General features: G+C 30.8%; 1 protein-coding gene across 4 annotated transcripts in view; it reads right to left on the bottom strand.

Moving 5' to 3' along the window:
• The window catches only part of LOC148234077 (glutamate receptor 1-like), a 393208-nt gene that overhangs the window by 16642 nt on the left and 353546 nt on the right, over positions 1-23020 (bottom strand). For all 4 annotated transcript variants that reach the window (XM_088187823.1, XM_088187822.1, XM_088187824.1 and 1 more), the window contains 2 exons: positions 14772-14866; positions 2545-2712 (listed from right to left, as the gene is read on the bottom strand). In XM_088187823.1, coding sequence (XP_088043949.1) covers positions 2545-2712; positions 14772-14866 — 263 coding nt within the window. The remainder of the gene's footprint in view (positions 1-2544; positions 2713-14771; positions 14867-23020) is intronic.

Below are 23020 nucleotides of genomic sequence, written 5' to 3'. Positions count from 1 at the left end.
TTAAAAAATATCATATTAATATTTTTTAAATAATAGCTAGACCACAATGCGTCCAGCAACTGCGAGTATCTAGATAAAAACATATAAATACACCCATACCTCGCTATACGGCCGCTCTTTATACGGTCTTTCGCTATAACGGCTCTCTTCAATTAAGGCACGTTTTCGATTTACGGCCTAAAATGTTTCGCTATAACGGCAAAAAATTTTTTTTTCGATTTCATTTTTTTTTTAAATTTAAAAATAGATTTAATTTGCATAATTTAAAAATGAAAGGGGAAGCACCTAGCGCCGATGAGGCCGCATCTAAGGAATATCCCAACATTTTAAAGGGAATTATTGAAAGAGGTGGTCATAAACCAGAACAAGTGTTTAACGTAGACGAAACAGGGCTTTATTGGAAGCGAATGCCTGATTGCACGTACATTTCAAAAACCGAAAAATCTGCTAAGAAATCTAAAAAAAGATTAACTTTGCTACTTGGTGCAAATGCCGCGGGTGATTTTAAGCTAAAACCACTTTTAATATATTTGTCCGAAAATCCAAGGCCTCTTAAAGGACTAAATAAAAATCAATTACCCGTCATATGGAGATCCAACAAGAAAGCTTGGATGACTAAAGCTACTTTAGAGGATTGGTTCAAAAATCACTTTTGCACAGAAGTTAAAAAATATTTGCGAGACAATAACTTAAGCAACAAGGCTTTGCTAATTTTGGTAAATCAACAGGGCATCCTACTAATTTATCCGAACTATCTGAAGATGTCATGATTGAGTACCTTCCGAAAAATACAACAACTCTGATCCAACTAATGGATCAGGGTGCAATAGCCACTTTTAAGGCATATTACCTACGCCGAACTTTCCGACAACTTATAAGGGAAACCGATGGTAAATCTTCAATTAAAACATTTTGGAAAAACTGTAACATCAAGAATGCTATTGACAGCATCAGTGAATCATGGAAGGAATTAAAGTTAACAACAGTGAACCATGTTTGGAAAAAAATATGGCCAGAATGTGTAAAAAGTACTGATGCAGAAGTTAATTGCCTTCCTGAAATTAGGCAAAACATTTTGGATCTAGCACATGATCTCGGCTTTGAAGGTTTGAACGAACGTGATGTGCTTGATCTACTTGAAGCTGATAGGGAACCCCTTTCATATAAGGAACTCATTCAGTTGCAAGCAGAACCGGCATTTGATAAAGAGACAGAGCCTGTTGTATCCAAACAGCTAACATCGAAAAAATTGTCAAAAGCTTTTTCCTATTTCGAACAAGGAATAAACATCTTTCTTGAAAACGATCCTGACGTCGAACGTAGCGCTAAAGTTTCTCGAAGAATTAACTCAGCCATTAACTGTTATAAATCACTGAAGAACGAAAGAGACAAAAAGGCAAGACAAACAACGTTGGACAATTTTTTTAAGCCAGGCCCATCCTTACCAGCGAAAAATGAGAACGACAGTGATCTGCAGGTTACCATTTCTTCATCGTCTTCAGATTAAAGCCATTTTAAAAAAAATATGTATGTATACATACACATATTTTATGTAACATGAAGTTGTTTCATTTTTGTTTATGGATTATTGTTGGTTTTTGGAGTCTGTCATTATTTTATGTACAAATGTATGTATTTTTGATTTAAATGAAATAAAAAGATAAAATGCAATTTAAATGATAAACCATGTTACATATTTAACAAATTTGGAACCGATCCCATTGAATTTGTATGAATTTGTATTAGAATAATTGATTTGTTATACGGATTTTCGCTTAGCGGCCAAGTTTCGTGGAACGTATCTAGGCCGTAAAGCGAGGTATGGGTGTACCATATTACAGCTTATTGGGCTTGAAGCTTGAATAAGTGCTTTCCCAAATACACTCGTCGACGCGACTTAAAGGAATCATATCCCATCATAGCGTGTAGCAGTTTTGTGGATAATAAAAATTAATTATATTTATATTCCTCCATGTACAAGTATTTGAGAAACATTTTTGGACCTTTTCTTTCGGATCAGATCAGAGAAACACGCTCGAGGGTACAGCGCATTAAATGAGTATACAAAATCTCATCAATTAATATTTCATTATAGTTCACATCTGTAACATACTATATAAAATGTCCTTTTTAACAAGATGTTCTAAATTTGTCAATGTTTGTACAAATTTATTTAATATTTTTTCTATTGCTACATTTACTTGCCTTAGGCACTTTTCTAGAAATTTTAAATGAATAATATATAATGCTCTATCTACATATAGTAATATTTCAGTTTCATTTCAAAAATATATGTATCGATACTGAATTTCAACACATGTTTACTTCAGTGATAGTGAGTATATATTATAATTTTAACATTAATTGTTTTAAAGCATTTAAAAGTATATTATACATGTATGATATATAGATCGTTTTTATGTTAAGCTACAATTTTTTTTTTGATTCTGGTTGACTAGCTATTGATATAGTAGATTATATTTGGTCAACAAGAATCAAAATAGTACAAGACGAAACGATAAAAAAAATCAGACGAGCGATTACCCATATCTCCTGCGAGAGCGGATTGAGAAAGCTGAATGCTCCCGGTTTCTGCTTCATCGGCTTCTTGATCATGATGGATATGCCCAGCGACATGAAAGGCTTGCTGAAGTCTATCACTCTCTCCCTCTCTGAAGTTATCGTCATTGATGCAATCGCTATGTCTGCTTCCTGAAATAAAAGGAACACATTTTAATAAGTTTGTGCTTAATAGCGGCGGAAGCTTTCGATATGGTTTTAAATAATAAATCCCCATGACTCACTATGCCATTTTAAGAAAAAAAATTCTATGTTCCACTGAAAGACATTGTGTACTTTTGTGTGCATAGATGTATATATGAGCCCATAAATATAAAAATGGACTAAGTCATGTTTCTTTCCTGTCGAGATTTGCATTTGAATTGATTATATTACGTAACACAATATTTTTAAATGTATATGATCTGCTAGATTGTAATTTATTTTGACATATAAATTTTGCATGTAGCTTATAAGAAAACATAAAAATTTAAGGTTGAAATGACTGACCGTTTTCAAAATTAATCGAACATTTAAAAGATTTTTTTATTAAGTCACGCTAATTAATATTGTTGATAATGCTTCAAGTGTTTGATTATACATTTTTTTATTATCTGGAAGTAGGATTTTAGTTTTTTAGGATATTCATGGTAAATTTATTGAATACGATATATCAAATCTGTATATCTTTAATAATTGATCTACTGGTAGAGTACAATGGAAGTAAGGATATACTTTCGTATATTTTTGGTCTTCTTCTTTTGGGTCAAAGGTCTAAAATATGTAAGTCGGCATCGTGATCCAAAGAAGTATAAAACATCTTATGAGACATTTTTGCGAAGCTTGCTGAAAATGATTAAAGACATATCTATGAATAATTATTTCAAACATTTAGCAGGAGCTGACAACACTGCGATAGGTCTATAGTTATTTATAGAGGATTTGTCACTCTTTTTATGAATAGTGGTGACTTTTGTGCATTTCCATAGACGAGGAAATGATATTGTCTTGAAAATTAGATCAAAAATATGTTTAATAGGAGTAGCGAGACTGACTTTGCAACCCCTTAAACTGAAATCAGGAATCTAATCATGTCCAGAAGAGCGCCCTGTCTGAAATTTATTAAGATCTAGAGTCTCCAATTCGAGTAATCGAGTACTCGATACTCGAGTATTTTTGTCTATTTTTCAAGTACTTGATAATCGAGTATTTTGAAAATTACTCGATTAATACTCGAAATTAAAAAAATTTGAAATATTTCAGAAACAAAAATAACTTTAACTCGGTCCGGTAAAGGTTAACGTCTTGCTTTTATTTGGCGTTTATGCCCGAAGTCCCGAGTTAGAGCGGTTACTATCAGGTATAATTTTTTCATAGTTCCATAGTTGCATAGTTCCGGTCGTCGGCTATGTTAGTGGGTACGACGGAGAAATTTCTTTTGTGTTTTCTGTTCGACAGTCCCGACTTATCTAATTTATGGCAATGAACAATATGAAATATCAACAAAAAAAATTTTTAGGTTTTATGACTATGCAGTTGTAGCGTAAAGTGTTGTCAATTGTTTATACTGATCCCTCAGCTTAAAATATAAATCAAAACAATTGTGTGTTTTAAAGGCATTTAAAGTAAAGTCAGTTCTTTGCGAACCGTTTAGCTTTAGAGTGAAAGAGATTCACCCAAATACATCTTCGAAGGATATAGATTTAAATTCTTCGCATTAATCAGAAGGAGTAGAATATTGTATATTGTTAAGAAAAAAAATCTATTCAAAAAGAATTACAAAATGCTATTTTGTCAATAGTCGAAGGAAATAAGAGAAAAGCAGAGAAGTGAATGAAAGAAGAGAACATAAAAAGAGAGTTCAAAAAATTTTATATCTATAAAAAGCGAACAGATATAAATTAGAAGCCTTATCCAACGCGTTAATGACAATAAGACCAACATCAACAGCAACGGAAAGGGTTTTTTCCATAACGGGAATAATAAAACCAAAGGTTAGCAGTAATATTATATTCGAGACACTTTTTGCATTATTGTTTTTAAAAAGTATGTTCGTGAAGTTAAAATAATTGTAAAAATTAACATACTAAGTATTTTATTTATTTATTTATATGTGCACGAATTTGAATAATAGCTATTTTGGTACATTTGGTAAATACTCGAAAGTACTCGAGTATTTTAAAATTTTAATATTCGATACTCGAGTAGTTGATGGTTCGAGTAATTGGAGACTCTTCAGCATAAGTCAATCGCAGAATTCTAATAAGTTCGAGTAATTGGAGACTCTATTAAGATCTGAACGCTCATTTTTTTTTTTTTACACTGACCGTCCCCTAATTGTATCCATGGCTACGACCTCCCTTTTTGGATCACTTAGCGCCCCCATAGGATTGTATCGCTTAATTCTAACCCTTGCTTGAAAATAAATTCAAATAAAATCTATGTTTATAAATTATTTTTCAAAACTTGTTAGTAGATCATTTTTTATCCTCACTCTCCCCCACATTATCCGACAATTTCACGAAGCGTCACAATTCCAGTTCCGTGGATATAGCAGAGGATCACAGTCGGAATCCGTCGACGATTGCTTCAGTGATCTCTTCACGGTTCGTGCCAAATCCTGACATACAAGTCGTGACCTTCCAAGCCACGTCATAAAGCATAATCTCTGGGCTTTGATACGACTTGAACACTTGTTTGCACACCTCATTACCAAAGCAAAAGTCTGGTTCTCGAGCACGATGTGGATTTAGCGTCTCTCTTAAATGTTATTAAATATCGCTTATGGCGTTTTATAAGGAGACGTATTAGATTGCTCAACATTTTGACACCATTAGAACACAGAGAAAATATTTAAAAAATTAAATTATCGTCTATCTAGACGTTTGTCAATTTTCAATACTAATGTTAGACAATATCAAGTATTAAATAAATTTAAAGTCAGATGCACTTAAAAGTGTGACTTAAGAATAAAAAAGTAGATACGCATTATTTTTTTATATTATATCTACAATAAATTAAATTAATAAATTCCTTTTTTTAGTAATACGAATCATAAAAAAAACAGTAAATGCTCATCTTTAGTTGCATTATATTTAATCTTATTATTTATAATTGTATTATATTTAGTCAACTTTGTCGCATCTACAAAATTGAATTACGTTTTATTAGCAAGCAGTAAATTGAGCATAAAGCTCTTTGTCGGTTCAAAAGTTATTAAAAGGCGGCGCTCACTACTTTTACCAATTTCAATGCTTTGTTTCGAAACTTCCGAGTAAAGAGAAAGCAATTATTGTCGCTATTCTAGTACTTATGAAAATAAACCTCGATGTTGCAAGTAAATTTCTTCTTATTTGCTTTACAAAGAAGCGTGTTTTCCAGAGAAATAAACATACATTTATTGTATATCTAGTAGAGATTTCTAAATGGCGTATCTATTATTTTATATATGGAATATTATATTTAAAAATAAATAGAAAATGATTTTCAATTCATTGTCATAAAAATTATATTATGCCTGAATAAATGCCAGAAGGGGCGGTTGAGAATTAGTCGGCCTAGCAAGAGTATCACCAAAATGGTCTTATTCATAAATACTAATATTTACTTGTCAACTTGGCAATTATCAGCCTGCTGCGTCATTTAGTTTGGGTTCAACAATAATTAAAAGCGAAAAACTTTTGAATTTTAACAAAAAATAATAAAATTGAATATTGTGCAGTGATTCGATTATTGTTTTTAAAAAAATAAAATGAACGATAGGATCAACACCGAATTAAAGTATGGTTATGGGGACTCTGCGCCTTCAATATCCAACAATAAAATATTGGATTAGCATTTTTTCTGATGAGCGTTCAGGCCGTCCAAATGGACACCACGCCAGAAATAGTCGAAATCCATGAAATGATAATGGACGATCGATAAGTGACTAAGCGCAATATATATATTTTATAAATTTAGAAGGTATTTTACAAAGGTTAATTAATAAGGACCACATTAAACCAATCATCAATTTGACAAACTTAATTAAAGACAATTCAAAATATCTTTACGAAAATGTAACTACTAATTATTGAAATATATGTAGAGTACGCTCGGGATAAGGATGCCGGTTTGTTATTGTGTGTGTGTACATATATATGAGAGGGAGAAGCGATGTAGCGTGTACTTCGTTGTCTCGCTTTCTCTTTTAAGGACAGTCGCTGATTCGTCAACGCTGGTATTCGTCATTAAAGTGCAGTGTGGCACAGAAGTTCGATCTTCTCTAGTGATTTATTTTAAATAATTTTGTGTTAATATTGGTTTAACCCAGATATGCCCACTGTCCCATGGGTAGGACAATAAGCTCGTGCCACTGTTTTTTATTTATAAATGAAATTTTAAGAGAACAAAATTTCTTGGTTAATTGATATCAAGGCTTCAAATATACACTGTAAGTTATTCGTTCTCTTACCTGTGGATTAAAATATTTAAATTATTTTTCCATTAATCCGTACGTTGTTGGTTTTTTACACTATTCTCAGTAAGGCTTAAAACAGTTATTATTCTTATCGTTGCGCCAATGATAATTTTTTAATTTATTCAATGGATTCTAATGATTTAATAGAGTCGTCGAGCCATTAAACAATCTGCGAATATTTTTTTTCTCTATTTTATATCTTTTTGCTTTTGAAGAATAGCTAAAGACTTCATTATTTTTTTGACTAGTGAAAGATTTTGAGTTTTGCAAATATTTAATTAATGACATCAATGTCTGGTTTCTTCGATTATATAATATATTTTTAATTGTCCGTTGAAATTTCCAACTTTGCTAAGATGTATGTATGTTAAATTAACATATATTTTCTTTTAAAATAAAAAAATTAAATATTCTGAGCGAAATTGTTTTGAGCCACACAGTTCACGCACACAATCACAAACCGGAATCCATATCCCGAGCGTACTCTATTTAAAAAAAATCCAACTCGCCTATGGCTATTGTCATTCGGCTCTTTAATAAGCTAGCATTGCACACTGATATATTTATGTCAGCTACGAGGAGCTGGTCTGATTTGTGTATTTTAATTTGAATATTTAATACATTTTTCTCTCATAATTATTATTGTTTAGATTATCGTGTCGCATTGGGGTCCCCTAAATAATTATATCCCTTGAATACAAATAAATAACTATTCCAAAAGTTTTGTGACAGACATTCTGAACTTTCATTCGTCTATGAATTTCAATAACCTTACCATTTAATTTTACTCCTAATTTAAATTATGTGTTTTTAACACTATTGCAAATTTATGGGACAATATATTTTTAACGTACTTTTAAGGTTTTTATTCCACCCTCGTATATTGATATTTACTAATCTGTAATAAAACTGCATATTTTTTGCGAAAATAAATCGATTATTTTGTTGAAACTCTAACAATATTCCCCGTAAGTATTTCGTGGTCTGATGTTTAATGACGTTAGATCTTGTATATGTTTACAAGTTTTAGAAGGAGTCGCTTCTGCGTCTATCCTAATACATAATATAACCTATTTAACCTGTACGTGTTCGCGGTGCGGCAGTAAAACAGTTAAAAATCGCTCGACGATTCCGGCCACGGAAGCAATCGCCGCAATGAATAACAGCTGTGCAAGCTTTTAACCCAAAATTGAGACTCGAATACGAATCGAACAAGACGCTAATCTAGAAGGTTAAAGAGGGCACCACTTCCCCCTGAGACGCAGTTGAAAAGTATAAATTAGGAAGCTTAGACAGAATTAATAAACGTTATACATAAAAAGTGAAGATGTTTTTATGAACGTTTCAGTGAGATAATTAGTAATATTAAAAATACGTTTAGCAATTTTCTATTTCCATTAACTCCAAATTTTAATTAAATATAAAATTACAAAGCTGATAAAATCCCGAATCACAAAAAAAAGTATCGATTCATATATGTTGAATTCAGCATAAGTCAATCGCAGAATTAAATGATTATCTGGACTTTGAATCTTTACTTTACGAATATTGCGATTACTCTTCTTTCGCATTTTCGTTTTGACTGTATCTATACTTACGCACAATACAACTGTATACTTTTCCCGAAATTCGGCGACCCTGGCCTCGCCGCATATTATACTCAATCTGTGGCCAATAACGAGACCGGCTCCAATCAGGGATTTTATTATTCTCTGGTGATATTTTTGAGGGTAAGCCCTCTCGTCTCAATGAGATAAAAAAAAACCTCCCGTGATAATGATGCATCAATAGGCATTGAACGATCGGATCGGGGGAGCTTGGGGACTTGAGGGAAAACCCAATGAAGCGGTAACCCGAGCGATGACCCACTGTGCACTCGAAAAATATAAACCTGAGTATTCAAACGGCAAAAATAGCAATATTGTTCAATTATATAGTATTATTCAAAGTTACATTTTGCGTAGAGTAGCGTATATTCTAGTAAAAGTGGTGCCAAAAAATATGAAAAGGTGGTGTAATTCGAAAGAAGAAAAAACAGTGTTTTACTATGATCATAAGAGTAAAATTAAATCAATAGCGAAAAACTTACCATATTTTTTTTAAGAGGTCTTACACTTTCACTTAAAAAAATATTTTTTTTACTCAAGTATAAGCTGAGTGTCGTACAAATGAGATTAAGTGATGTAAACAATTATAAAATTATACTGACTAAAAGGAATATTGTGCAATTGAGCAGTATTCCAATTTATACACCTGCGTACCATTGAAAATTGGATAAACATTATGCAGACCACTAACGCAGAAATAAATCATATTACACCCATACCTCGCTATACGGCCGCTCTTTATACGGCATTTCGCTATAACGGCCCTCTTCAATTAAGGCACGTTTTCGATTTACGGCCTAAAATGTTTCGCTATAACGGCAAAAAAAACTTTTTTTCGATGTAGATTTTTAAAAAAAATTAAAAATAGATTTAATTTGCATAATTTTAAAATGAAAGGTGAAGCAGCTAGCGCCGATGAGGCTGCATCTAAGGAATATCCCAACATTTTAAAGGGAATTATTGAAAGAGGTGGTTATAAACCTGAACAAGTGTTTAACGTAGACGAAACAGGGCTTTATTGGAAGCGAATGCCTGATCGCACATACATTTCAAAAACCGAAAAATCTGCGTCTGGTTATAAGGGGTCTAAAGAACGATTAACTTTGCTACTTGGTGCAAATGCCGCGAGTAATTTTAAGCTAAAACCACTTTTAATAAATTGGTCCGAAAATCCAAGTCCTCTTAAAGGACTAAATAAAAATCAATTACCCGTCATATGGAGATCCAACAAGAAAGCTTGGATGAATAAAGCTACTTTTGAAGATTGGTTCAAAAATCACTTTTGCACAGAAGTGAAAAAATATTTGCGAGACAATAACTTAAGCAACAAGGCTTTGCTAATTTTGGATAATGCACCAGGGTATCCTACTAATTTATCCGAACTATCTGAAGATGTCATGATTTGAGTACCTTCCGAAAAATATAACAGCTCTGATCCAACCAATGGATTAGGGTGCAATAGCCATTTTAAGGCATATTACCTACGCCGAACTTTACGACAACTTATAAGGGTAAACCGATGGTAAATCTTCAATTAAAACATTTTGGAAAAACTATAGCATCAAGGATGCTGTTGACAGCATCAGTGAATCATGAAAGAAATTAAAATTAACAACAATGAACCATGTTTGGAAAAAAATATGGCCAGAATGTGTAAAAAGTACTGATGCAGAAGTTAATTGCCTTCCTGAAATTAGGCAAAACATTTTAGATCTAGCACATGATCTCGGCTTAGAATGTTTGAACGAACGTGATGTGCTTGATCTACTTGAAGCTGATAGGGAACCCCTTTCATATGAGGATTTCAATTAGTTGCAAGCAGAACCGACATTTGATGAAGAGACAGAGCCTGCTGTATCCAAACAGCTAACATCAAAAAAATTGTCGAAAGCTTTTTCCTATTTCGAACAAGGAATAAAAAATCTTCCTTGAAAACGATCCTGACGTCGAACGTAGCGCTAAAGTTTCTCGAGGAATTAACTCAGCCATTAGTTATAAATCACTGAAGAACGAAATAGACAAAAAGGCAAGACAAACAACGTTGGACAATTTTTTAAGCCAGGCCCATCCTTACCAGCGAAAAATGAGGACGACAGTGATCTGCAGGTTACCATTTCTTCATCGTCTTCAGATTAAAGCCATTTAAAAAAAAATATGTATGTATACATACACATATTTTATGTAACATGAAGTTGTTTCATTTTTGTTTATGGATTATTGTTGGTTTTTGGAGTCTGTAATTATTTAATGTACAAATGTATGTACTTGTTATGTATGTACTTTTGATTTAAATGAAATAAAAAGATAAAATGCATTTTAAATGATAAACCATGTTACATATTTAACAAATTTGGAACCGATCCCATTGAATTTGTATGAAGCGAGGTATGGGTGTATTTATATATCAATTAAGATCTAAATTTTCCGGCGTTCTTCGGACGGATAATAGGTAATAAATAAAAAATATATTCGTGTAATTTCAAAATTCTTAATATAAAAATGATTTTTTTTAATTTGAAGTAAAGAATATTCACTATGACTTTCCACTTTGCTTCCGACTTTAAATATACAATAATTCGACTTTTAATTTAAATCTAGAAAATGCTTACAAAAACGGCAGTGCTGCAAACCTATAAAAATTAAACTATCTTAACTTAAGAGAAAAAAAAACATATCAAGGATATCTAAATAACAAAATCTTTTAGGGTAAAACACTAACAATATAGATTAAATGTGGCATATTTGTGCAAACTATCAGTTTGTAAAAAAATAATTTAATCATACGAACAATCAGCGGTAACACTGAGAAAGAAGAAAATGTATTTAAAAATAAAAATGTCGTAAACTTACATACGAGTCGTTTCCGGCTACCTAATAAATATATTATTATTTTTGGAGAGTATATGAAATCCGATTGCTCGCGTATTTAATGTGTGCTATAAATATTTTCATACGTGAGCGGATACTACTCGAATCGTAACGATTTCGACTAACATAGGTATCGTATGAGCAGCTACGCTTACGATTTTTTACGCTTTTACAAAAGGTCTTTACGGAATTGAAGCCAGTCAATGAGTTTTATAAATTCATCTAAAAAAATGTAAATAAATAATTTTTGATTCGCAGCGAATTTCTCTCTGGTGTTTACATTTTCCAGATAAAATACAACATATTTTAGATAAATTCATTTACCAGTATTCATTCAACGAATCAATATCGAATTAGTAATTTGAGTCCGCTACTTTTCTCTATTTTTAATATATATACATGCAATAATTCAGATACACAAGACATAGTGGATTTCGTATAGGAAGTGGGCTTTCGATATCCGATTGCCTTTCAGTGTAATAACATGTCACACAATTTATTTTTTAAAGTCCTCGATGCCATCTCGGTGGATATATTCAAGACAAGCCTTCCTTTACCAAGTTCAGCTCGAAATTCAGCCTGCACATTGCAGCGACACAGCACATCGATAAATATGCTCATAAAATTTTTATACTAATTTAAATAAACTTTGTAATATTATTTAAATAACAACAATCAAAAAACATTGTCGTTTTTATACCAGAAAATACTATAAAAATATTTCACGTAATCATATTAACCCACTGCTATCGTGTATCGGAGACTACGATAAAAACAACTTTAAATTTAAATATAAACATAAAATAAAGTACGTTCGGGATAAGAATGCAGGTTTGTTATTGTGTGCGTGTACATGTATATGAGAGGGAGAAGCGATGTAGCGTGTACTTTCTCTTTTAAGGACAGTCGCTGATTCGTCAACGCTGGTATTCGTCATTAAAGCGTAGTGTGGCACAGAAGTTCGATCTTCTCTAGTGATTTATTTTAAATAATTTTGTGTTGATATTCGTTTAACCCAGATATGCCCACTGTTCCATGGGTAGGTCACTAAGCTCGTGCCACTGTTTTTATTTATAAATGAAATTTTAAGAGAACAGAATTTCTTGGGCATATCAAGGCTTTAAATATACATTGTAAGTTATTCGTTCTCTTACCCGTGGATTAAAATATTTTAATTATTTTTCCATTAATCCGTACGTTGTTGGTTTTTTTACACTATTCTCTGTAAGGCTTAAAAAAGTTATTATTCTTATCGTTGCGCCAATGATAATTTTTTAATTTATTCAATGGATTCTAATGATTTATAAGAGTCGTCGAGCCATTAAACAATCTGCGAATAATTTCTTTCCCCATTTTATATCTTTTTGCTTTTGAAGAATAGCTAAAGACTTCATTATTTTTTTGACTAGTGAAAGATTTTGAATTTTGCGCATATATTCAATTAATGACATCAATGTCTGGTTTCTTCGATTAAATAATATATTTTTAATTGTCCGTTGAAATTTCCAACTTAGCTCAGATGTATGTATGTTAAATAAACATATTTTCTTTTAAAATAAAAAAATTAAATATTTTGAGCCACACAGTTCACGCACACAATAACAAACCGGAATCCTGAACATGTTACGTTAGAAGCTAAAAAACACATATCAATGGTTTCAGATATTTAACTCAATGTATTTAATAAGAATTTTTGTCTGAATTTGTAACCACCTCTTAATTTTATATTCTTATTTTTATTATATTATATAAATAAAAATGTATTGTACATAATAATATTTATATTAAAAAAATAGAGTTTGAGGTATTAATGCAATTTTAATAATACATTTCAACTGTTTTATGAATACTGGAAATATTAGTTGATGCAATCGATCGTTCTTCCCCTGGACTCCTCGCTTGAAGACTGAAGGAGGTAGAGGCACGAGTACAAATTGGAAAAATGTCTTTATTCGATTCGCTAACGTATTCAATGTAAATTTGAGATGTGATTCACGTTAATGAGTGTCTTCGCGTGCGGCGGTGGAAAGGGAATCAGGGAGGTTTGTGGGCGGTCGGGTGGGCCATTTGAAATGTCAGTCAATCGGAAGAAGAGATGATGTAAGAGCGATTGCGCGAGAGGAGGAGATGGCGCACAGTTGGTTTGACTTCTTTGTACGAAAAATATCATTTTGTAAAAAATACTATAAATACGCAACTTATTGATAAAACGAGCCCTTCAAAGTATCGAATCAATCAGACAAGAAAAACACGTTGCACATAAAACTGATTTTTTTGAGTAATCTGTGAATGTTATTTTTGGTATATTTTAAATATTATCAATCTTATATGAAAAATTTTGACAAAATTCATAAAATAGCCTTTGCTTTGTCATAGTTTGCAAAACTACTTTTTAACGAGATGAATTCAATAAACCGAATGGCAAACGAGATTATTAAAAATCAATAAAATAGGAAATATTACTCAGTTGCATTTCTGGATATGTCACTTGTGGGAATAAAATATAAATTCTAAAAGGTACTACTTCACCATATATACGAAATTATAAAGTCATAGTAAATCAAGATCATGATGAAAATTTTTACGTCTGTCCAATAAAACTGGAGTACTTCAGAGTAACGTACTAGGGTCAGTATTGTATTTAATATATACAGCAGACGTACCTATAAACAAGACTACTGGTGTTAACGACACAGTTATTATCTCTAAGCAAAAGACAAGAATGGCTGCGTATTTGGAGAATAAAGCCATACGAGTTAAAGTGCTGTCCATGTTACATTTACTATGCATAACGCAATAATATCGCAATCGGATGATGCAAAATATTTGGGGATGAACCTGGAGAGAGACTTACCTGGAAACCCATAATTGGAATAAAATAAAGAAAATGGGACTCAGTCGAGAACATATTAATGGCTAATGGGTGATTTATTGATTGAAGTTAAATTTTAGAATTAAAAAACAGATTGCACAAAAAAAACATTTTCTTTAAAAATGTTTTAGTTAAGTGGTAAATTTAAATTAATTTAGTAATGAGTAAGTATAAAACAAATTAATAATAATTTAATATAGATAATTTTGTTATTTTATAACGCTACACACTAAAAGTCTTTATTACAAAATATTTTGAATAATTTAATATAAATAAATTGTAAGACCTATTTCATGTCAAATTTTAGATTATTATCTTAAATTATGAGTTAAATATCTTTGTTTGCCCCAACGTGCGGCGGGGGGTTTCGTCGGGTGGTTGTGCGATTAGTATGAAGTGATCTTACCTTGCGGACCAGCTCCCCGACCATCCCGTCCCAGCCACCCTTCACATCCGGGTTCTCAGCTCCGTAATTTCCGTCCTTCACTATGCGCAGCTCGTCTGTGCGAAACAAAAAAGGGTCACAATGAAAATGGTGAGACGTGGCTATTAAGGGCTACTACGTGAACGCCGCGCTGCAGTAATAATTTCTGAGACGTGGAACGTTCACCGAAATCCTTGTGTATGTATGTGTGTTTGAATTGATTTTGGAATAAATATAATTAAATATTTTTGGGTAGTAATGACATTTTTAGCAAACGTGTCAGAATCAATTAAAAAAAGGAAAGAAGTCCTTTTATTGTTCTTAGAAAAATATAATACAAATATTTGTGTATTTACTATGTATATGTATCACTATAGCTTTACATCTACATATATACTCAATGTAAATATATATATAAAATATGAGCGAGAAATAAAATATTTTAAAAAACCATTAACAAAAACACATGTCATCGTTGGCAAATTAAAAATATAAAAAAATAAAATATATAGCTTTGCTCTTTAACTTATATATATATATATATATATATATATATATATATATATATATATATATATATATATATATATATATATATATATATATATATATATATATATATATATATATATATATATATATATATATATATATAAATATAACCGGTACGTAAATTATTAATATAGTCAGTGATTAATACCGGAAAGACATGAATTTGAATCCTATTTGAACCCTTGTGTTCTATCGTGTCTAAGAAATTTAAGTTAGTGATTAAAATGTAATGAAATTCATTACAGATTATTTTTGTTATATTTACATAATCTTAGAGATATGTATTGTTAAAATATAATTAAGGTAGATCTATTGATTGTAAGTTGTGATAATAGTTTTTTATTATTAAAATTCATGTCACTAATTCATAGATTGATTTCAGTTTGGTGTCTCACTCTTACTTAGTAGTTGTTGATTGTGCTTAAGCCTGTCATAATAGGTGTACCGGAAAAGAATGTCGTTTTTTTTGTTATCACTTTTAAGTGGTCAGTTGTGCTTCATCAGTTGAACTTTTACAACGTTTTCTGTGTTGTTTCTCTGACTACGTATACCTGGAGTGTATTAGGACTTTTAAACAAAAAAAATTACAACCCTATATACAATGGAGAGCTTTGTAACGAATGAGAAATTTATTCGAAATTTTATGCTTTATCATTTCATGAAGAAAAAAAGTGCAACACGTGTTACAAAAAATATTTGTGATTTACTGGGAGATATTTTGAATGTTCGTAAATGCCAGAGGTGGTTTAAACAATTTAAATCCGGCAATTTTGATCTAAAAAATAACCCTGGAAGTGGTCGACCTGTTAAAGTGGATAGCGGTGTTTTAACTGAGCTGATTCACCAAAATCCATCTTCAACGATTCAAGAACTCGCGGAGCAACTCTGATGTTCATGGTCAAGCGAGCAAGAGCATATCAAAAAAATCAGCAAGACGCGGAAACAAGGAAAATGGATACCTCATGAATTAAGTGAAAAATCTAGGTGAGCGTCTAAACGCGTGCACTGAGTTATTGGAATTAAATACCAAAACTCCATTTCTACAACATCTTGTAACTGGTGACGAAAAATGGGTGTTGTATTCAAACCAAGGACGCAAGAAACAATGGCTTTCAAAGGGCCAGGTACCAAAACCCACCCCTAAGCCCGGGCTCTCTGCAAAAAAAGTTATTTTGTCTGTTTTGTCGAACTGCAAGGGAATAATTTATTTTGAAACATTAAAACCCGGACAGACAATTAACGCTCAAATGCATTGTGATCAACTAGAGCGTTTAGATGCAGAAATAAATAAAAAAAGACCTGCACTGGCTAATCGTTAAATGCACAAAATTGTTTTATTAAAAAAACGACATTCTTTTCCGGTACACCAATATTACAACGAAAGATTTACTAAAAATAAATAAATATATGAACGGGTTCTTTTGCTATATAATTTCATCGTCGTATTTAAGTTGCCCTTTATTAAAGTTTTAAATAAAGATTAATAAAAAAAAATACATTTTAGAAATTAACAATATTGGGTTAATATCACAATTTTATTGATTATATTTTTTATTATTTAAATAAAATTCTGTATTTTTGCTTAGTTATTTTTTTTATTGCGTTTGTACTATAGATTGATATATATTGAGATGCATACTAATAAATAAGTGATGTTGTTTTTTCGAGACAGTTTTTGAAAATAGTTTGGACTGTGAAGTAGTAAACGCGTAATTTAAAGTTTTTGTGTTTTGGCTTTACTTGATATTTGTTCAATGACTACAGATACCATTTTAGCTAATCAGGGAATATTGGGATTTTTTTTCTTTTATATGAAAAGAAATGCAACAGCTGCTATAAAAATATTGGGCAGTTTCTGGTGTTTTAAATTTAATGAATTAGACTCAAAGTGGACCATAAAAATCAGGGGATGAAATTGTCATACAAGTTAAAATTGCATTGTAGCCATTGAATAATTATCAAAAAGGTCTAGTTTGTGGTCTGCTACACAAAAACTATACAAAAGCTGGGATTCTTCATGAATTATCTGATCAATACAGCTATTTTTTTCATCAAATTACTGGGGACGAAGCATATGTATTATATTATTTTTAAAATGTGACCAACAAAAAAGAGTGACGCAGAAAAGGCAATTTCAACTTTTAAATCTGAGTGGTAAAACAAGGTTCAACAGTGAATGCAAAAGTGTATAGTAATTTTATTAACTCTATTGAGTGAAATGAGACCATCTCTAGTGAATAGACAAAAAATATGCTACTACATACTGCTACATTGACCCTTAAATAATTAATCTGAAATTTTAATTGGAAAGTTTTCACCGAACTGGGCCCCTTTTGACTACTACTTGTTACTTTCAATGAAACGTTTTTGAAGGGATGAATACTTAATTAATTAGAAGAAGTAAAATTAGTTCTTTTTGGTTCTCAACCAGAAAATAATTACAAAAAAGGTTGAATAAATTAATAAAATCATATATATGTAATATCACAGTAACTAGTTTTCTACTCAGTGTGATTGTGTTAGTCCAGTGAATAAAAATAGGAAGCTCTGACGTTCACTGATGTACATAACACAATGTTATTTAAGTGAAGGACATCTACAGCACTTAAATATTTCAGGAGCCTCATTAAAAATAAAAATAAATCACTGGATACATTATTTTCATTATTTTCAGTCGACATCAGAAATATAAAGAATAATTTGAATAATCTGAATCTTTTGAGAATATAGAATCTGTAAGCATAATCTGTCCCCGTAGAAGTATGTAAATGGTGGCTTTTTGTGGAGGGTCCAATTGCAATTAATTTTTTTTTATAGGGTACTTTGGAAAATCGCGTTTTGTACAACATTTATTTTATACCACCCACCAGTTCGCAGAAAGAATTAAACTCAGTACTTGTTTTATATTTAAATTGTAAGTACTCGAGGTGACTAATTTTATTACCAAGTTGATTATTCATAGAGAGCGTTCCAAAAGAAATTCTTAGAATTAGCGTCATTATATTATCTATATTTTTGTGTTAATGTTCTATGCTCTATAAATCGAAACCTTATTGCCATATGTAAACTTTTTCTGTTTTAAGTTCATTGTAAAAAAAAATTTGAAGCTATCCGACAGCTCTCCAAGAACAGTTTCCAATGGAATTATAGCTATATAGGCTTACTTGATTTTTAGGAAAATGTTTATATAACCAAACGGATATATCTATAATTTTCTACACACATCCAGAAGGTCTGCGAGCCGGCGTAAAGGTCTTCATCGCTTATGCCGAAAGCAAATATTAGGAAACTTCTCGCCGGTAGGTTCAGTTCTCATTTAAGAGAGCTCATAAAAATGAAGATTTCATTAGATTTTCAGCGGGGTGCACTGCCGTGTTCTGAGCCACCACTCCTCACACTACTCTCGTCCCACCCATCCGCAGATGGAGAAATAGGGAAAGCCGCGATCTCTGCCGATATTTTCGCGTAACGTTTACCATTGGAGTTTTTCTATGCCGAATCTCCATGTCGAAGTTGGAGCCGTGCAAAATGAATCCAGCGAGGTTATTTGATAAGTTTCACCTATTACACGAGCGCGTGATGGTAATTTCGCGATGTCTGGGGGCGGTGGAGGTTTTCGCCCGCAGCGGGCGAGTAGATGGGAGATGGAGCATTTTTGTGTATGAAAATTATTGAAGGGTTGCGCATTTGCGCTGTTAAATACAGCCTTTATTATTATCCGCACGAGAGGGAAGGATACTATAAAATTACAAGCAAAGCACCTGCCAAGTTTTTGTATAGGGTGGTCAAACATATACATATACAACCAACAAATTTTATTACTAAAGTTAACTCATTGATAACTTTAATTATAAATTATTTTGAATTTAAATTTAATTATATAATGTTTTAAATTCTCTGACCAGATATAATTAGGAAATGATTGAGTAAGTTTTTATCAGTTATACTTACGGAATAAAAACTGAATTTTATATACGTAGCAATTAAATCATAAACCTCCCATGAGAGTTACTTTAATTAAGATTTTAACATACTTTTTGACACCCTCTTTAAATTTATGGTTATGGTTATTGGGTCCATAAAAATGTTTTATAACCAGACTCTTTTAGAAATTTCAGATAACTGAATAGACTCAGAATATAACACAACTCCTTAATGTTCTTTGACACAATTCGTATTATTAATATAAAAAAATCAATAATTTTAATCCATATTATAATAATGTAATCCTTTTAAAACCACTTTTACATTTAAAATATTCTCAATCTTATACAAAATCGTACTTAGTATTATTTATCGTAATTTATTAAGTAATATATTATTTTCTGTTATCGGGAGGCAATTCTTGAATATTCTTTTTGGTTCAAATTAGTTGGGTTTTTACAAAATTGATGTCATAGGAATCTTTCATTAAAATCTGTTTCTGAACACAAGTTGAAGAAATTAATTTTGAAATACAACCTAACCAATCTTAACCAAAAACAATAATAAAAAATAGCAGAACAGTACTATATAATATTAGTGACGTTAGATTTGGGATGCTGTCCATAAAAATATTATAAAAATCGGTCCTACATTTTAGACAATTTATTAAAAAAAATATATTTTATGTGATATTCTAGGCACAATTTTTATATAGAAATACATTATTAAATAAATTCATATTTTTAAGAATCATGTGTTTTTTTCTGTTGATTTTTTTTAGAATGTCATAATCTTTCTGAAATAAAATATATATTTAATCTATGTCTACAGTTAGATAATATTTTATATGAAGTAAAAATATATATTTTTGCACTTGGGTTATATATGGGTTTATACAAACATTGTATGAAAAAGAAAACTGTCTTATTTACATTTATCTAAAAAATATTGGGCTACCGTAAAAATCAATTATTTTAATTCAGTAATTTTGTCACACCATGTGTTCTGACTTTTGGATACAAAAAACTTTTTTTTACTAATAAAAAAGTTTTTTGTATCCATCGTTTTTTTGACGTGAAATATTATTATCTTAAATAAATAAATTATATGATTAATAACAAAAAAAAATGCTTTTTAGTTACGAAGACAGTTAAACATTCAACGTTTAATTCAATTTATAACAAAAAAATGTACATTTGTAATGATAATTAGTGGTATTTGAGTTATTATCCACGTCTCTTTAGATTGTCAATCTTGACCAATGGGAATTGAAACGAATTAGTGCTTGTCAGTTTAGAACGGTAGATTTACAATAAGGTCAAAAAATCCTTCTCAGAACTTTCTCGCAAATCTATTTATCCATTGTTTGTATCAATAAATAAATTTAATTAAAGTTAATTAAAAAGAATAGAACTTATGTAGGTTTACATTGAATCATTTTTTTTATATCGTAATTAACAACTTTAACTGAGTACACAACCGTAAATAACCATAAGTGTTTAAAACAACAGCTTCAGATGTTGTATATACAGCAAATATAAAGTAAACTTTTCATTTAAAAAGTTGTGAATTGGCTCTTCTGTATATATTTAATGTTATTATATTATTCAGTGGATAATAAACCGTTGAGCGCTTTAATTCTCTCCCGGTTTTCTCGGTAAAAAACTGACTTTTTAAATTATGACTAATGCCTTTGCACTTGATAACAGTCACTTTGAGAACGATTATTAAATTAAAGTTTTGATTAAAGAAAAAAAAGTTAGAAGAGAAACTTGTGTGAAAGGGAGAGAGAGAGAGAGAGAGAGAAAAACTTGGCTGGACCCTTATAAGCTTTCACAATTAATTTAAACTTTTTAACGGTGACCGCATAAAGAATATACATTTGCAAAAGTTGAAGAGAAGAATCAATGTTTGTGCTTTGTTACTGCCGATTTTTATTTTATTATTTTTTTCTGACAAAAAATGAAACCCTTGAAATTATTAATAATTTCAAGGGTTTAATTTGCTCCATTGGATTTGTTTTGAAAATCTATAAAACATATTTTTCATTTTTAATATAAAAGGAAATTCACAGAACTAATTAATCATTATTGATACATTCTGGCGATTTTTGGGTCAAGCATTTTACTATTTAATTATCAAATTTTGGATATTTTTAGATTTTATTTTGAGTAGTTAGTTTTTTTGCTTTTTAACAAGCAAAAACAGCATGTTTTAGTTAAAAGGTACTTATTGTAAATATAAGTTAAGAATAACTAAAATGTAGCGTCGTCGATGAGCTCTCACAAGTTAAAGTGTGGTACTGAAAAGTTTAATCCATTCGTTCATGTTCATCGTTATCTTTCAACTTTAAATTTTAAATGATGTAACTTAAGTTAAATTGTTCGTTATATTTTTCAACAACCCCACAAAAGAATGTGTACATTTTCTTAATGCATGCATTAAAGTCATGTACATATAATTACGAATTCAATCGAGAGGAAAGTTTTGCAGGAACGTTAATCTCGCAAGCTTTCCATATAAATTTCACCACGCGATTTTTCTTCTTCTCTCTCTTTCTATTTGCTTTCGTTATTAAGAATTTTCTAACTTTCACGAGTAAAAAACTTTATCGATTCTGTTTGAGAATAAAGTTTTGATATTAAATATTTAACAATGCACTACAGACATTTGCATATATTCATCTCTCGCATATGCAGCAATAAAAGTTTATTAGATTCGTTAAATGCCGTATAAAATATCACAGCTATATTTTTATAACAATTTTTACTAAATCTTTTGAATAATCAACATGAAAAAATTAAATTTACTATTGAAATTTGGAAACACAAAACTTTTATTATTGTTATATTATTATGCTAATTCTCATCATGATCCTGCACAACTATCTATTTTATAGAGCAGATAAATTTTCAGATAATGAACACAAATTTAAGGAATTTAAAAATGTCCATGAAGCATTAAAATTAAATGGCTTCACTAATATTTGTAATAAACATCGCATTTATTATATGCTACTATAGAAAAGATTATTTTTCAAAGAGGGTGTTAGAACCATTTTTAAATCTCAAAATAAAATAGGAACCATTCTACTGAATGAAAAAGAGAAAGTTTATAATGAATTAGGAGTATTCCAAATTTTTTGAGGCAAATATGCCAAAATTTACATTGGTCAGACACGATAAAAATCAATTTTGGCAAACCACACTTATAAAGTCTATCAAAAATATTTTATGCTTATAAAAAAAATCCTCAATCACCCATCATTGTATCTATAACTCAATTTCGTAGGACTTTATGCCCTCGAGGCATCCAATTAATTATAAAATCAATAAGGACATTTTTACGTCCCCATTGAGGCGAGACACAATGACATTTGACAGATTGTGTGCTTTGCACGAGTGACAAAAACGATACCATAAAATCCAGCGAATCGATAACCCTTTTTCATCGCACATATACAAAAAATATTACAGAATATTCCCTACATAAAGTACTGAAGTAATAGATATTGTTTACCGTCCGATATTTTGTAGACTCGAATCAGGTTACAGTTTCGGGTTACACATTTTAATTATACTGAAAAATCAATTTGAAAAATGATTTCATATATATATACATAATAATAAATATGGTTTTTATTATGTTGCGATAATAATGGTAGATGAAAAAAGTATATCAAAAGATAATTTTTCAATATACGCCAAGAAAGTTTTCTTTGATGTAATTTAAATATTCTGTTTAGTTAAATATTT

This window comes from Plectrocnemia conspersa, unplaced genomic scaffold, assembly GCF_051122295.1.
Source record: "Plectrocnemia conspersa isolate PC_06_02 unplaced genomic scaffold, ASM5112229v1 ptg000006l, whole genome shotgun sequence".
Classification (NCBI taxonomy): domain Eukaryota; kingdom Metazoa; phylum Arthropoda; class Insecta; order Trichoptera; family Polycentropodidae; genus Plectrocnemia; species Plectrocnemia conspersa.
Note: the sequence above shows the minus strand (reverse complement) of the source record. Positions and strands in the feature narration are given on the sequence as shown.